This window comes from Rhincodon typus, chromosome 26, assembly GCF_021869965.1.
Source record: "Rhincodon typus isolate 14 chromosome 26, sRhiTyp1.1, whole genome shotgun sequence".
Classification (NCBI taxonomy): Eukaryota; Metazoa; Chordata; class Chondrichthyes; order Orectolobiformes; family Rhincodontidae; genus Rhincodon; species Rhincodon typus.
In genome coordinates this window covers 24315544-24333676 of record NC_063357.1, presented here as the reverse complement: position 1 = coordinate 24333676, position 18133 = coordinate 24315544, and the positions used below count along the sequence as shown (strand labels likewise).

At 40.0% G+C, this 18133-nt stretch overlaps 1 protein-coding gene across 1 annotated transcript in view; it reads right to left on the bottom strand.

Annotated features, from left to right (window-relative positions):
• si:ch211-283g2.1 (sodium- and chloride-dependent GABA transporter 1) overlaps positions 1-15944 on the bottom strand; it is a 91338-nt gene extending 75394 nt beyond the window's left edge. Inside the window, exon 1 of the mRNA XM_048612364.1 lies at positions 15669-15944. Within this exon, the coding sequence (XP_048468321.1) occupies positions 15669-15897 (229 nt within the window). The 5' untranslated portion in view covers positions 15898-15944. The remainder of the gene's footprint in view (positions 1-15668) is intronic.
• Positions 15945-18133: the final 2189 nt, after the last annotated feature.

Sequence of the window (18133 nt, the reverse complement as noted above, 5' to 3'; positions counted from 1 at the left end):
TGCTTGGCCTGCTGTGTTCATCCAGCCCTGCACCTTGTTGTCTCGGAGAGAATAACTGGCTTTCTTTAGACTTCAATTACTTTTATTGGAGAGAGAGAGAGAGGGACACACACACATTCTGCTTTTTACAGTCTGAATGTTTGTGTCTGCAATGACCAAACCCTACATCAGCTGTTTAGTGTCCCCCAGAGCCACTCAGAACTGTCATCAGTCTGAATAACCTCTGGCATCTACAACTGGTCACAACTGCGCAAACCACACTGCGCACTGTTGCCAGCTAAAATGCCATGCCATATTATTTTACTTCTCCCACTGCTTCCAAAGCAATAGTATAAAGATAGCTCACAATGAGGCCAACAGAGGAACAAATCCTTCCACAGACCTTGGTTTTAAAATAGTCCTTTTCCCTTTTTAGTTCACAATCAAAAATAAAGAAAAATAAGATGCGATCTTTACACAATCCATTTTGGTATACCAAAAGCTGCTATCATTTAACTCTTCAAGTTAATTTTACTTTCAGTACTCCCTTCAATAGATCAGTCTTAGTAAGGAATAATTGCTTTTGCTCCTGATTTACAGCATCCGCCATTCTTTCGGTTTTTATCTTCTTCTGATACCTTGGGGCAGGTGGGGGGGATGGCGTGGTTACCACTATCTGATTTCTCATCTGCAGATCTGTGAGGATGTTTCCACTTTCTCATCAGAATTCCATTTTAACATAAGAACTCTGAATTTCTTCAGCCTGAAGCAGTGTGGGCTTATTGTGCTAAGTTGTTTACCTCCAGATCTGCTTTGTGAGCTTTAGTTTAAGAAGATGGACTAAACACTTGTTTTGAATTATTTTCATCCTTGAAAACATCTTCAGGTAAGGGCTATTTTGGCACAATAATAATGCCCCTACCTCTGAACTAGGAGGTTCAATCCCATCTATTTTGAAGGTGTGTAATAAAATTTCTGAGTAGCTTGGTTAGAAAATGTCAGAAATACACGTTCAGCTACACCAACGTTTGTTTGCGGTTTACTTTGATCTCCAGTGACTTGTTTTGTTTAGCTATTGCTTTGATCACCACACATAATGGAAGAATACCTGGAACTTGTTTCTGTAACTGTTCTATTCCTTTAAACTCTCTCAGACTTGCTGTGATTATGGGTGAAACTGTAATTTTCATCCTGGCTAAATCATTATCCAAGAGTAAGTCATCTCCATCTACAGGCAATTTCTGAACAATTCCTACTGCCACTGTTCTGGACAACATGTCACATTGTAAGTACAATTTGTACAACAGAATGGGTACATACCCTCTATTTATCCCATCTATTAAAACTTTGGCTTTCAATGCTCTCTCTGTAAGACAAATTGTGTTCTTTCCCAGCAAAAGGGTCTGAGGTGCTCCCATATTCAGTAATATAGTTATGGGTTTAGCTGCATAATTTGAAGTAAAAGGAGTTACCTCTTCTTTTGACAAAAATCCTTTATATCCTTCATCTACCTTCCTCACCTCTCCTACACTCACTGTAGTGTTTACCTTCAGTCTCATCGTCATAGTTAATGTCACAATTTGGTATTTTCCTTATGAGATCCTTTCTTGAGCTCACCCTTACAAACCCCAATATGTTCCATGGACTTCCCACACAACTTCCAACATTTTAAATGAAAATCACTCACTTTGTTACAATGGAAATACTTAGTCCTATGACCCTTACTTCTATCCTCAGCACCTTCCTTTCTAATTTAAAAAAAAATTCCCAATGCCCTTCTCACTCTCCCCTCTTTATTCTGGCTATTTGCCTTCGTTTTACTCTCCAATATTCTATCCTTCTCAGTTTTTTAGCGTCAGCTCATCATTGTCAGCCATTCCCGCTGCTTGTCTTGCAGTTGCAGCCCTTGGGATTTCAACATGAGTATTGATTACTAATGGTAGTTTTTAAATTTTTAAAATTCTTCAAAGATATTTACTCCTAATACTTGTATCCACCAATTAGAATCATTTTCTTTACCTTTTCACATATAATGTAGGTTTGCACAGGCTGTTTTCCTAAGTTTTGGAATTTTTGCAGGTATAGTTCAGGAACTAACTAATGCACACCAAGAATTATGGTGTCTTAATCCATAGAAACTTCCTCTGACAGTGGTACATAAATCTCACGAGCTCTACCTATCAATCTGCTCTGGGTGGGCAATTTTGCTTCTACTATTTCAGTTGTTTTGCTACCTTTATAAACATCATAAAGAATGACTCTATATGCCATTCCTCAAATTTTGGTAGGTCCTGAACAAATATAAACATTTCCTTATTTGACTTTAGATAATGCATAGGGGTTTCTTCACCAGAGCCTTCTCCTATATCTACGGCTTATTTTTTTGAAAACTGTCTTCTCAGCTGGTATTCTTTATCTGAAATTGAATTCTCACTAACTCAAGTGACTCACTACTTGGTGTACCCAGTCCTTTTCATTATTTCCAGCAGTCCCAAATGCTATGCTTTGTCAATGCATTAATTCTCTCTGCCTTCTTAGCTTTGCAGCTACTTCCACCTTAAGCCTTTTTGTCAATTCTATTGCCTTAGTCTTAATGAAATCTTGGTAAACAGTCAAGGATACCTCCTCTGTTTGTAGGATAGTTTTAGCTTCTTTCAATGCTATCTTGTTTTATTGTCTGAGATACCTGACATCTATCCTTTTTATTCCTGGCCAACTGGTCCTACTCCATGTCCAATTTCATGTTGTCCATGTTCAAAAATTCCAGTCAATCTCCTAAGCCTCTGTCACAACCCTGATGGGACTTTTTTTATTTTATAGAATCCCCACAGAGTGGAAACAGGCTATTCAGCCCAACAAGTCCACACCAATCCACCCAGATCTATCCCTCTACTTTATATTTCCCGTGGCTAAAGCACTTAAACAACACATCTCTGAATGTTATAGGTGATTTAGCATGGCCAATGCACCTATTTTGCACATCTTTGGGCTGTGGGAAGAAACTGGAGTACCCAGAGGAAACCCACACAGACATGGGGAGGATGTGCAAAGTCCACACAGACAGTCACCTGAGGCGGAACCAAACCTGGGTCCCTGGCGCTGTGAGGCAGAATGAATGCTCAGATAATCAAGCCCCAATATTCCAGAACCCATTGTAAATGTATCGACAAGATTGTTTGTTTACCTGACTTTGACTGCTTTCTCGGACAACAAAAAGCCTCCCAAAGGTTGAGAAGGGGCAAGAACTGTCTTTGCTTTCAGGCTTTCAAAGCACATATGATTAATGGAAGCACCTTCATACACCTCCACCCTGCAGGAATGAAGCACATTTTTTAAAGGTGCTTCCTTACAAAATGGGACAAAAATTAAATTACTAGCAATCCAGAGCTCCAGGTTGGCATCTGGAGACATTGGTTTGAATCCCACCATGGGAGATGGAGAAATTTTAATGCAATAGCATTTTCAAATTAAAGGCTGGTCTAATGGTAATTGTGCAATCATTGCTGAATGTTGTAAACCTCAATTGGTTCACAAGTATCCTTCAGATAAAGAAATCTGCCATCCTTATTTGGTCTGGCGTACATGGGACTCCACAGCAATGTGGTTGACTCTTAAATGCCTTGGGCAATTAAAACAAAAAATAACCACTGGCTTAGCCAGCAATATCCATATTCCATGAATGAATATTAAGGAAAAGACAAACGTTCTGCTCTCTTGACTGCATTCCTAGTCAATCACTAACTACACAGCTACCCTTTCTGGTACATACTGGTGAATTGACATTGATAATGGTTGTTGTTCCTCAGTTTCTGTCATTTGCTCCTTCAAGTCCAAAGATGTGCAGGTTAGGTGGGTGGGCCATGGTTAAAAAAAACAAGTGCAAGGTATGGGACTGGAGTGAGGGGCAGGTCTGGGTGGGATGCTCTTTGGAGGCTCATACAGACTTGATGGACGAAATGGTCTCTTTCTACACTCTATGATTCAAATCTACATAAGAACACAAGAGCCAGGTGCAGGAGTAGGCCATCTTGACCTTCAGGCCTGCTCCACCATTCAATAAGATCATGGCTGATCTTTTCATGGCCTCAGTTCCACTTACCCACCCTCTCACCATAACCCTTAATTCTTTTACTATACGAAAAGCGATCTGTTTTAGGTTTAAAAACATTTAATTTGGAAGCCTCAACTACTTAACTGGGCAGGGAATTCCACAGATTCACAACCCTTTGGGTGAAGAAGTTCCTCCTCAATTCAGTCCTAAATCTGCTCCCCCTAATTTTGAGGCTATGCCCTCTTATTCTGGTTTCACCTGCCAGTGGAAACAATCTCCCTGCTTCTATCATATCTATTCCCTTCATAATTTTATATGCTTCTATAATATCACCCCTTATTCTTCTAAATTCCAAATATCATCCCAGTCTATTCAGCCTTTTCTTTTAAGCTAACCCTCTTAACTCTGGAATCAACTTAGTAAATCTGTTGTCTTTATCCTTTCATAGCCCTGGTAGGTTGATGGTGTATGGAAAAGGGGACATAATTGTGTCCATGAAAATGTCACTTTACACATTGACATTTATGGATGGAATATATTTGCTTTCCACACAGTGGATTGCAATTGAGGACAAAAGTCTGATTGAGAAACTTGCCCTACAACCCTGTTCTTCAATCAAATTGTCTTTCTCTTCTCCATTCTAATGAGTTCACTACAGATAATGACCATAATAGATGTTGAATGAACCATTTTTACCTGAATTGAAGAAGCAAAGGTTAATGCATCAGAACAAAAAGAAGCTGATGTTGTGATTGCCACATTGCAGTTCACTACCTGAAAGTTATGCAATTATTATGGCAGGAATAGAATTATGGCATTGGGAAATCTAAATGTAAGCGTGATGTTTGTTTAACACAGAAAACTAGCACAGAAACCAGGAGAATGTTAAATTAATATAAATTTATGAAAAAGAAAATGTAACATTCAGAGATGAACATTTGTAAGGAAAACATACTTTAACTGTTAGTATCCCTCTGACGGATCCTAACTTTTCTCCAGTGAATAGCTGAACAAAAGGAGCTTGCAGGCTGATCATAGTTCAGTTGAGCATGCTGATCACTGGCAGGACAGCATTGGATGAGAATGGTTTGATTGATAATACATCCTGTGTCTATAGAATATGCACTTTGAACATCTAACATTTCACCTGAATCCATAAGCGCAAAGAAATCAACTATGTCAAACAAATGCACTAAATGGACTGCATTGCAATTAGATATGTCTACAGTTTTAAAACTGATGAATTTATTTGTTCCTTGTCTTCTCTTTTGTTTTACACATTTATTCCTTTCATTATTTAATCACCTCCAGCCAATCAGAGATATTGTTCTTTCTTACCCATCTGCCCCTCCCACAACCCAATCCCCCTTTTCCCTAACTTGGTACCTGCTAATAATAGTTAATCTTTAAAAGCTGATAAAAGGCCATCACTGTGAAAAGTTAACTATTTTACTTTCACCACAATTACTGCCTAACCTACTGGAAGTTTCCAGCATGCTTTTATTTTAAATTAATGTTCACATTCATTACAATTTAACAGCTTAGATGTGATCTGCCTTCAGGTCAATCAACCTCATCCTCCATGCTTTACATTTCTTTGAGACTGCAAGTGGTGAGTCACCATCTGTAGTTGTTGTCTTCAGCCTTCTCATCCAGGCTGGCTAACCATGCAAAAATATGTGTCTCAAGTGTGCCATGTTCTACATAAACTCTCACTTTCTGCTTGGAGACATGAATTACTGAAATGTAAAGCATTATCCTTTACATCTTTCTTATGCCAGTTAAATATTTGACTTCTATTAACCTTATAACTGCAACTCTTGAAGCTCCTGTTGCTTTCTTCCTTTAGTTTCATGGCTCAGCTATGGTCTGCTGGCTTCTTGACTGCTTGCTTGCTTGAGGAGGGGAAACACCAGGGACTGAAATTTACTAAAAGCTGTCTAAGTGTTGTTTAGTCTAAGTGTTTCTCTCAGTGAGCTCAGGTGAGTTATTTCCCACAATTCTCTGCGGGTCACCTCATACCATATCTCTGTGGCATCATACTCACACTATCCTGAGCTAACCAGGGATGGATCTACTTGCCACCGCCATGACCTTCTCTGCCAGCCATGAATAGTGCACCTAGTGGGAGGGAAACAAAATAGAAAAGCTTCTGAGGGCAGGCCTGACACTACATTGGGACAGAAGTTCCCACTTGGAAATGTATTGCCACTTTGCAGCCTCATCTATCTGACTGAATGTCACAGTAATTGCAGCAACAAGAGTCAAGCTACACAGGCTACCTATCCTTCAAGCCATACAATGTCTGAATTTTGTTGCTACTCTTTCCCTAATATTCAGTGCAGCAAAATGCCTTGTCATTGTTTAGACTGACCACGGCCCACCTCTGTTACCAACTTGGAAGGATTGCCCCAACCGATGAGTGATCAGACCCCAGACTGATCCCTGTCTTACTTTGACTGACTTATCATGAATCTTCTGCCTTTGCTGTACCTGCAGGACTCATTGTGGCCCATCCACCACACTAATAATATGGGATCACTGATTCTCAATGTCCAAGCAGCTGACTTATTCTATCCAAGATGCTGGACTGATACTATCTTACTGTGCCAGCACCTCCTGACTGATGACAGTCCCACTTGACTTGGCTGAGGACTATTCCCCATTAGATTTTCAGATATGGGAGCTTTGTGGAAGAACATGCATGGTATTTGCCTCACAAGATGCTGGCATATGGTATAGTTGCGACATTGATGTTCGTAAAGCAACGTGTCCACCGACTTCACTATTATAAACAAAAAATAAAGAACTGCGGATGCTGGAAGCCTGAAACAAAACAGTTCTGAAGAAGCGTTACTGGGTCTGGAGCATATACTCTATTTTCTCTCCACAGATGCTGCCAGACCTGCTGAAGTTCTCCAGTAATTTCTGTTTTTGATTTGACTATCATCACTGGCAAATAAGACAAATCTGCCTGGCTTTGGGTATTTGCTATGTGGCAAGGCAAGTCAGAAGTACGGTGAAGCTATATGTTCTGAATGATGTGGCAAAGGGGCATGATAAGGCAAAGTGGGGATACTGTGAGCAGCCAAATGGGTACTGAGTGAGGGCTAAGAGAGTGGGTGAAAGGCTCTGATAGATGCTGCTGTAATCCCTGAGTTGAGTATCTGTCCCTGTGTATATGGTGACCTGGCCACAATGTTACAATACAAAGGTGTTGATGTGCTCCGAACCGCAGTGTTGAAGTGGATAACTGTATTCTGAGTTGGAGATATGCCATGATGATGTGGTGGGGCTGGGGCACATACTATACCAACATCAACAGATGAGGGATACAGGCAGTCACTATCCATGGAGCATGCCCTGAGGACTACTGGCCAAAGTGGAGGCTGAGAGCAGCAAGTGCTATAGGAAAGATGTTGTGAAACTTGAAAGGGTTTAGAAAAGATTTACAAGGATGTTGCCACGGTTGGAGGGTTTGAGCTATAGAGAGGCTGAATAAGCTGACGTTATTTTCCCTAGAGCGTCGGAGGTTAAGGGGTGACCTAACAGAAGTTTATAAAACCATGAGAGGCATGGCTAGGGTGAATAGGGTATTTTCCCTAGGTTAGGGGGGTCCAAAAGTAGAGGGGCTAGGTTTAAGGTGAGAGGGAAAGATTTGAAAGAGACCTAAGCGGTAACTTTTTCAAGCAGAGGTTGGTGAGTGTATGGAATGAACTACCAGAGGAGGTGGTGGAGGTGGTTACATTTACAACATTTGAAAGACATCTGGATGTGCACATGAATAGGAAGAGTTTAGAGGAAAAGGGGCCAAATGTTGGCAAACGAGACTAGATTAATTTAGGATATTTGGTCGGCATGGACGAGTTGGCCCGAAGGGTCTGTTTCCGTACTGCACTTCTCTATGATTCTAAGTGATGAGTTGGAACAGCCAGGTTCCTGCTCTGCCTTTTATGTCAGTGATAGCTGCTAACTAGATTCTCTCTGTGACATGGGAGAATAGCAAACTGCGTGTAAATGAGGTGAGAATAGACTAATGCATGCTATGAGCCTCTCACTCACTAGCAAGATTCTTAATAAGAGATAACGAGGTGTAGAGCTGGATGAAAACAGCAGGCCAAGCAGCATCAGAGGAGCAGGAAGGCTGACGTTTCGGGCCTAGACCCTTCTTCAGAAATACACAAAACTGTTGCCTTGGCTGATTTTATTCTCAAGAAAATGAAAAAAATTATCACCAGGGACTATAAAACTAAGCAAGCCTCTTTCTATGATTGTTAATTGATACACGTGCACATATAAACATATGAATTAGGAGTGGAAGTAAACCACTTGGCCCCTTGAATGTACTCCACCATTCAATAACTGGTTATTCCACGATGATCTGGTTACTCCACATTCCTGCCTATACCTGATAACATTTCACCCCCTCCTTTATCATGAATCTATCCATAATACTCATACTTGAAAATACTCAACAAATCTGCCTTCATTGTATGTTGAGGATGAGAGTTCTAAAGACATCCCTTGCAATAAAAATAACATTCCATTAGCTTTTCTAATTATTGTTGCATTTGAGACTCATGCACTAAGACACTCAGATCCTTTTAAATTTCAGAACTCTGCAATCTATCACCATTTAAATAATATGCTTCCTTTTAAAACTATTCTGCCAAAGTGGACAATTTAAGATTTTCTTTGAGTGCCTGGGTGAGTGGCAATGTCACTGCAATAGCAACCGAGAGCCTCAGTTTGACTGTCAGGGGACATGGGCATAATTTGCCATCAGAGCATATTGTAAAATTTGAATTCGATTAAAATTCTGGGACAAAAAGCCAGCTGAATGGCATCTATGCATTGATTGTTTGAAAAAAATAACTCAATGCTTGCTGGTTTCTTTATTCCGCCCAATCTTCCTTACCTGCTGCCCATCTTTGCAAAATTATGAACTTTTTCTTTACATTTGATACTATCTTTCATTACTTTAGTTGACCATGGATGGTGGGCCCTTCTCTAGGAATTTTACTTCCTCGTGGGAACTTACCCTTCCTGTGTTTTCTGAAGTGTCTCAGAAATATTTGCCGTTGCATCTCAGTTGACCTATTCATTAACCTAATTTGCCAGTTCACACTGCTTTGCTTTCTTATCCTCATAATTACTCTTACTTAAGTTTAAAATAATTGACAGCAAATTGAATTTTTTGCGCCTATCTGGGAACAGCTACTGCACTTCAAGATAATGTGTCATGTCTTAATATGTTTGAACCTGTTTGAGAAATATACAGAAATTTTTTGCTTAAGAAACATCATTTTTTTCTTCCAGTTTACATCAGAAAATAATATATATGGGCACACTGTGTGAACAGTGAGTGTCAATCTTGGGAGAATGTTAGGTTGAAGAGCAACTAGCATTGCAACAGGTTACTGTTGTAAAACGTCACGGTTCTGAAAGGGTTAATCTTGGAGACTAACACAACATTTGATGGAGAATCGAGGAGTCTAACTTTAGATTATGTTGGGATCAGACATGTGATCTCTTGCTCCTGATAGTCTTAGTTATTTTGTCTAACTAGCCAATGTGCTTGCAACTTTGCAATCACACAATAAACTACACCTTGTTGTTAAGACAAATGCCTCTTCTTGTTCAGTCTCACCACTAGTTCCTCCTCCACTGCCATTAACTATCAGGCCCTGACAGTATAGAAAGGAAGTCTGGTGGCTGCACTCTACCCCAACTATGAGCTACCAGTAGTTGGTAGCACAAATATATAACAGTTACATTAAGGCATACTGTACCTGTAGCTTAAACTCCTTCAATCCTACCATTCTAGTTTAAAAACATGAATACTAATTACAGAGGAGGGTGTGCTGAACATCTTAAAATGCATAAAAGTGGATAAATTCCCGAGAACTAATCAGGTGTATGCCAAAACCATGGGAAGCAAGGGAAGTGGTTGCTGGGCCCCTTGCTGTGGTATTTGTATCATCGATAGCCACAGGTGAGGTGCTGGAAGACTTCACTAAGCAGGAGACAGAGGGTGCTGGAGGAGGGTTGTTTTTCGGACTGGAGGCCTGTGACCAACAGTGTGCTGCAAGGATCGGTGCTGGGTCCACTATTTGTCATTTATATAAATTAGTTGGACATGAATATATGAGGAATGGTTAGTAAGTTTGCAGATAACACCAAAATTGGTGGCGTAGTGAACAGTGAAGAAGGCTATCTCAGAGTACAACGTGATCTTGATCCGATGGGCCAAAGAGTGGCAGATGGAGTTTAATTTAGATAAATGTGAGGTACTACATTTTGGAAAAGCAAATCAGGACAGGACTAGTACACTTAAGATAGGGTCCTAGGGAGTGTTGCTGAACAAAGAGACGTTGAGGTGCAGGTTCATAATTCCTTGAAGACAGGATAGACAGGGTAGCGAAGAAGGCAGGAGCAAATTACTGCAGATGCTGGAATCTGTACTAACAACAACAAATGCTGGAGATTGCAGTGGGTCAGACAGTATCCATGGAGAGACAGCAATGTCGGAGGCTGAGGAGTGATCTTTATAAAATCATGAGGGGCATGGATAGGATAAATAAACAAGGTGTTTTCCCTGGGGTGGAGGAGTCCAAAACTAGAGGACATAGGGTTAAGGTGAGAGGGGAAAGATTTGAAAGGGACCTAAGGGGCAACTTTTTCACACAGAGGGTGGTGCATGTACAAAATGAGCTGCCAGAGGAAGTGGTGGAGGCTAGTACAATTACAACATTTAAAAGGCATCTGGGTGGGTATATGAATCGGAAGGGTTTAAAGGGATATTGGCCAAATGCTGGCAAATGGGATTCGATTTATGTAGTATATCTGGTCGGCATGGACAAGTTGGACGGAAGGCTCTGTTTCTGTGCTATATATCTCTATGGCTCTATAATGTTTCAAATCTAGATGACTCTTCATCAGAGCTGGATGAAGAGTCATGTAGACTCGAAATGTTAGCTTGCTGTCTCTCCATGGGTGCTGTCTGACCTGCTGTGATCTCCAGCATCTGTTGTTTTCAGTAGTGAAGAAGGTGTTTAGTACATTTGTCTTTCTTGGTCAGTGCATTGAGTACAGGAGTTGGGAGGTCATGTGGTGGCTGTACAGAACATTGTTATTTTGGAATACCATGCTCAATTATGGTCTCCCTGCTATAGGATAGATGTTTTTAAATGTGAAATGATGCAGAAAAGATTAACGAGGATGTTGCCGGGTTTGGAGGGTTTGAGCTATAGGGAGAGGCTGAATATGCTGAGTCTATTTTCCCTGGAGCATCAGAGGCTGAAGGGTGACATTATAGAAGCTTAGAAAATCATGACGGGCATGGAAACAGTGAATAGCCAATGTCTTTTTTCTGGGGTGGGCGAGTCTAAAACTACACAGCATGGGTTGAAGGTGAGAGGGGAAATATATAAAAGGGACCTAAGGGCAACATTTTGATGCAGAGGGCGTGCTTGTATGGAATGAGCTGCCAGAGGAAGTGGTCGAGGCTGATACAATTGCAACATTTAAAAGGCATCTGGATTGGTGTATGAATAGGAAAAATATGGGCCAAATGCTGGCAAATGGGACTAGATTTATTTAGGATATCTGGTCAGCATGGATGAGTTGGACTAAAGTGTCTGTTTCTGTGCTGTATAACTCTATGACTCTAATTGAATTGTACCCTTTCTGAAGCTTTGAAAAACAAATCGTTGTTTATTTTACAACTGAATGCATGAAACTAACTGCTAGTGGAATGGTAAATATTTGAATTCTGATTAAAAAGATGTTTCATTCTTTGCTGAAGTGGATTTATCTCTGTCTGCTTTCTACTTGTAGGTGAGACAAAGTTGAAGAAGTACATTGATGGAATGTTGACCATGTGCGACAAATCACAAAACAGAATGTTGTGCATGACACAAAGTTGAAAACAGATCAAGTGCCTTATCTGGGTTAATATATAACTTTATTAATTTGATATGGAGGAATAATCTTGTTTTCTCAATAAGCTGACCTTGTCCTTTTCCCTTTTGAACACATTCTTTTGTTTTCCTCATTGATATCTCCTCATCTCAGAACTGAACTTCTGTACCTCTCTCCCCGCATCTCTCCATTGTTTGAATCTAGCCTCTGGCTGCTAACTATCTAAAAACTACATTAAGTGTTCATTACCTCATTCCTGAGCATTTTAAATAGAAACAATGTCCAAGCAAAGAATCTCACAGCACCAGGGACCAGGGTTCAATTCTAGCCTCGGGCAACTCTCTGTATGGAGTTTGCACATTCTTCTCATGTCTGCGTGGGTTTATTCTGGATGCTCAGTTTCCTCCCATAGTCCAAAGATGTGCAAGGTAGGTGGATTGGCTGTGGTAAATTGCCCCGTAATGTCCATATCTAGGTGGATTAGACATGGTAAATGCAAGATAACAGGGATAATGGAGTGGGATAGGGTCTGGGGGGGATGCTCTTTGGAGGGTCGGTGTGGACTTGATGGGCTGAATGGCTTGATTCCATACTGTAGGAACTTTATCATTCTGTTATTCAATGAAAATTAGATTGCATAGATATTTAGACACTCTTGTGCCTCTTAGATGACTATCCCATAAAACCCATATGTCCAGCAACAACGAACCCATTCTCTCTAATTAAACTATTTCAGTCATAATACAACAGTGTTATGCCAATGAAAATTGTGCAGCAAGTAGATCATCCTGCAAAAGGGAAGCAGACATTAACTTTTCAGGACTAAACTTTAATCAAAATGGTTGCTGAAGTAATCACTTTGGAACCATCCAGAGTGAAGAATTTTAGAAGCAACAATCTCAACTTAAGAATGTTCTGTGGAAACATTCCTCCAAACATTTAAATTGCAAAATGTGACAGAAAGCAAATTGAAGCACATTACATGCACAACCTGAAATTTTACCTTTTTAAAGAATGTGTTGCAAGGAAACAGTTTCTAACCAGAGGGAAAAAAAATTGGATTAGACGCAGTCTGATAAATAACAAAGAGACAATTAGCTTAGCAGATGTTATAAAAATCTCAGTCAAGAGATCAACTGGAAAAAGAGTTTTGGAAAATGTACAGTGTGAAAATTATATCAACTGTCTTTATGTAGATAATCTAACAACAGCAGTCAAAGCTTCTGAGGAGCAGGATTTCAATTCCCCACATATAAAGCCTGTATTCTGTTTAAATTGAGGAGAATAAATAGCAAAGAATGGACTACAAGATCTCGGGCTGTATTGTTTTGTGATGCTTCAGAGCACACCTCATGACTGAAATCTTTCGTTTGTGAAACAAATACCTTTGAATGTACAGCCTTTATTTTTTCTCTCCCATCTTACCAAGAAACAACATTTCTCAGTCTCCATTCCGCTTGACAACGTGACAATATGACAATATATCAGCCCTTACTGCCCACATTATAGTGTGCCAACAATCCTGATCTGAATAAACAGCACGTAAGTGCATTGCATAGAAGAGTCATTTTGTTGAAACTTTTTGTCTTGCAGTCATCAGGACAAATGCAACAATGCCCAATTTCAAGCAATCGAAACAATTTATATCACATAAAAGAAAGGTCAGTGATTGGTATGTTGATTAATTGGCTGAAGCATTGCCATGGAAACAACATTTCTGAACTATAGGCTCTCCGTTCTTCCAGGTACACATGGATTAAATATATTCCTTTTGTTCACAGAGAATGGATCCCTGTGTACGAATTTATGTTGCGCCCAGCAAGAATAAATAAACTTTGAGCTTAACTGTGAGCTTAACTGATACTTTAAATATGATAGCTGTTAGTGCACTCAGGATTGGTCAGCAAGAGAATTGCAGCTAACTTATAAACTTTTTGTTTTGGATTTTGCAAGTGTAGGCTCGTACTAGCAGGATGCCAGAAACGTAGACAATCCATTTGGCTTTGGCAATGGGCAGAATACAAACTGTACTCACGATGCACTTGCAAAATGTCAAACAATATATTTACAGGTTAGATACAAATCCATGATGGCACAGCATTTGCTGCATAGCTTATCAGTCACCTCAGAATGCTTTGAACTGTAATGGAAGCAAGTTAACCTGGATTTCACGTGAAAAGGAGAAGACACTTGCCTCATTTTTAAATCAATTCTCAATTTGACACCACTAAGTTCAAATGGGTAAAAAAAAATTCCATTCCTTCACCATGGTCAGAGTGCAAATTACAAATCTGAGCACAATGATCTGCAATTAATTCATTCAAGTTAACGTAGGGATGAGAATGAGCCAGAAAACTCCATCATTACATTCCATCTGGCATTAGTCATTGTCTTTTGTGAGAAATCAGGCATAACTTAAGAGTACATTCATATTCTAGCTAGTAAAACATTGTCACATTCTGGCAACAAATGCAGAACTGGTATGGCACTGGACCAGATATAGAACCTGTTAGCTCCTCCAGAAATAGTCCTTTATACCCTGATTATGGGAGACTAACTGTATTATACAATAGCTAGCACGTCTCTCATTCTGCTGCTTGTTTGTAATTCTGCATGAGCATTAATTTCCTTGAATTAAATATTAGGACGATCACAGGCATTGTCTTCAGTATCCGTGACAAACTCCATTTCCCAGTCACTAACTTTTGCCCTCTGTCTGGCAGTTCTCTGAGGCTGAATGAGACTGTAAACATGGTGTTATGTTCAATCCTGAGATAAGCTTCCAGTCCCACATCGCTCCGACTGCCCATTTCCACCTCCGTAACATTGTCATACTCTGTCACTGCATCAGCCCATCTGTTACTGAAACCTTTATCTGTGGCCCTGTTACTTTTACAGTTAACTATTCCAATGCGTTCCAGCTGGCATCTCACATTCTATGCTCCAAAATCTTGAGGCCATTCATAAGAGCCATCCCTGTCTTGATGGATCTAATCCATCTCACCCATCATGGCAATGTGTGCTGTGTGACACCAGCCCCTGTTTATACCTAGGTTCTGATACTAGGGTTGGTGGGCTACATTATGCTTTTAAGTGTGTGAAAGCTTGGCCCAGTTGTGTCCTCCATTGTCTATCTTTCTTAGCTGCAACATTAATCTTGTGATCACATCCACTCCTATTTTCTGAGACATTCTGAGTTCCTTTAATTCTGGTTTATTGAGTCCCCCTGATACTCATTGGCTGTGAGCTCCTGATGTCCCAAACTCTGTGATTCCCTCTTTAATTTTCCCCTCCTTTGAGATGTTGCTTAAAACCAACCTCTTTCACCAAGCTTTTGGTCACCTATTCCAATAATCCCCTGTGTGGTCAGTGTTGAATTTTGTTTATAATGCTCCTGTGAGGCAGTTTGGGATATATTGTGATGCAGTAGGTGCTGTATAAATCTAAGTTGTTGTTTATATCAGCTGTTGGTTCATTGTATTTTTCATTCAAAAGGGATTTTCAATGAAAGTGGTGGATGAATGTCTATCATCAGTGTAACTGAAGAATAGTTCAAACAAACAAAATTGATTATTAAGTCCTTAAGGAACTGTATTTAAATAAATAGTAATTACGGGGCTTTCATGCCCATAATGTCTGAAAAGTTAATTGCTTAACATCACAAAGGAAATCTCAGAATCACATATTAAACACATCATAATTAAAGTAGAATTACCTCCTCCACTCCTATAGCACAAGAAGGGGAATCTCCAGACATTGCCCAAACCCACTGAATAGCCGATTCCAGCCAATGTAAACTCAATCTTTCGAGTCCAAGTCACTCTAGTTTGGGCATTTTCGTTCTTATTAGCATTTTCAACAATTTGTGCAGTGATATCACATGCTTTTCTTGTCTTCACTGAGTTTATCTTTTCCATGGAGTTGGACATCTCAATATTCTTCATGCTTATTTTAAAATATCTGAAAGAGCTATTTACTGAGGTAGAACAAAACTGTTCATATATTTCAAAAGATACTTCCATTAATCATTACCACAGCCAGATGATAGAAGCAGTAGGTAAACATTCACTTCTTCTGCTTAAGCAATTGAGGAAATTCTTGCCTTTAATGATTAACTTTTAATGATGTACTATCCATAGGTCATTTGATGCATCGTTTTTTTTTGCGTACAACTTTAGATTATTCAGTATGAACCATTTGGCAAAAGGTGAACACAAAACAGAATTAGCTGCAGGTGACTTTTGCAAGTATTCAAGGTTTTGAATAAACGTTAGCTGCCAGCCACAAATTAGGTCTTTTGTATGAAATCAATTATTATAACCTCTGAATCATATTGAGGTTGATTTAATCCCTCTTTCCACTATCCGGAAGATAAGTTTTCAAGCAGTCATTTGGTAGTACGCAACTTGAGTATTGCTGAATAAAGACACATTTTGCCAAAGCTTTTCGTCTTGCACTCAACAGGACAATTCACAAGAGATATCAATGCAAAGAAAAAATATAATTTTATACTATACGAGAAAAGAGTGTGATTAGTTGACAAATGGACTCTGACTGTTAGAGGTGTTGCCATGGAGAATGTTGCCCAATCACAAAATCACATCGAATGTTGGACAATTTGTATGAGTTATCCAAGCGTGGGATGATTCAGTACACTCAGTATCTTGCTTATTGGAAACAGCTGAAGGGACAAACTGCTTGGTATGATTCGTCATTCTTTGGGACGAACAGGTAGTCTCTGGGTTGCAAAGGAGTTCCATTTTTGAGTCTGTTTGCAAATCACTTTGTACATAATTCGGAGCACGATGCAGGACAATATAAAATAGATATTTGTAAGTACGAAAAATCCTTCATTTGTTGGATCTTTAAAATTCTTATTAATGCACTCTAGTATGGATTGCGCTCGTACGTCGGCTGCTCATAAACCCTCCCGGTGTTGCCTATATGCCTGACATCATTTTGACACTGAAATTCATATACCATTGCATGTTGGGCAGTATGTCATTTTAGTTGATGGCAGGGTAATCTGAAGTGTATTGGGTACTTTTCAGGATCAAAGGTCTTAGAGACGTTTATGAGTCTGCAAGACACACAGTGAGAAATAATCAGATCGAGGTAGTCCTTATCCTGCAGAATGGTTTTGATGTGCTCTATTTTAGTTTCAAAGTTGCATGGTGAACAAATGGATTAGTTCCTATTTATGAGGTTGCGCGGATCTGTAAAAATTCCTTCACACATATTACAGGTAGTTCAATACACACACCGGTGAAGGTAGTTTGGCAGTTAATCGTGAGTTAGCTTCCAACTGGTGCATTTTCCTCGGCAACACTTTTAACATTCAAAGTCCACTGGCCAACTAATCATCACTCTCTTATAGTTATTAAGCAGGGTTTTTTTTAATACACTTCATTGTTATTTTTGTGTCCTGATGTGTGATGGGCCAGATTTTCCTATCAGGATTGGAAACACTGGATGCCTCTGGCAATCTATTAGCATAGTTCAGTCCCCTTTGTTTCTGTGAACATAGATGCCCTTGCAAACAAAATCTTGAGTTATGTAAGCAAGTAATCCTGCAAAGCTCCGTAACGATGATCTGGCCAAGAAACTCAACAGAAGCTTATGGTGCAAAGGAAACGAATTCAATAACTATCAATGCCTGTCAGAGTCTCTTACTGTTTACTTTTAAAAAAACAAGAATTCCCTTGAAGGCAAGACCACCAGATTTGGCTAATAATTCCAAGACTCCACAAATGTTCATACAAAGTACATTCAGCCTCCAACCTAGCCATTATCAGATTTTTGCAGACCTGTCCATCTTGTCTCACTACTGCCCCAACTTCCTCAGCATCCTCATTATCACCATCTCCTACCGACCAACCTCATCCCGCCCCCTTGACCTGTCCGTCCTCCCTGGACTGACCTATCCCCTTCCTAACTCCCTACCTACACTCGCCTTTACTGGCTCCATCCCCGCCTCTTCGACCTGTTTGTTTCCTCTCCACCTATCCTCTCCTCTATCCCTCTTCTATCCACCTCCCACTCTCTCCCTATTTATTTCAAAACCCCCTTCCCCTCCCCCTTTTCTGATGAAGGGTCTAGGCCCGAAACGTCAGCCTCTCTGCTCCTATGATGCTGCTTGGCCTGCTGTGTTCATCCAGCCCTGCACCTTGTTGTCTCGGA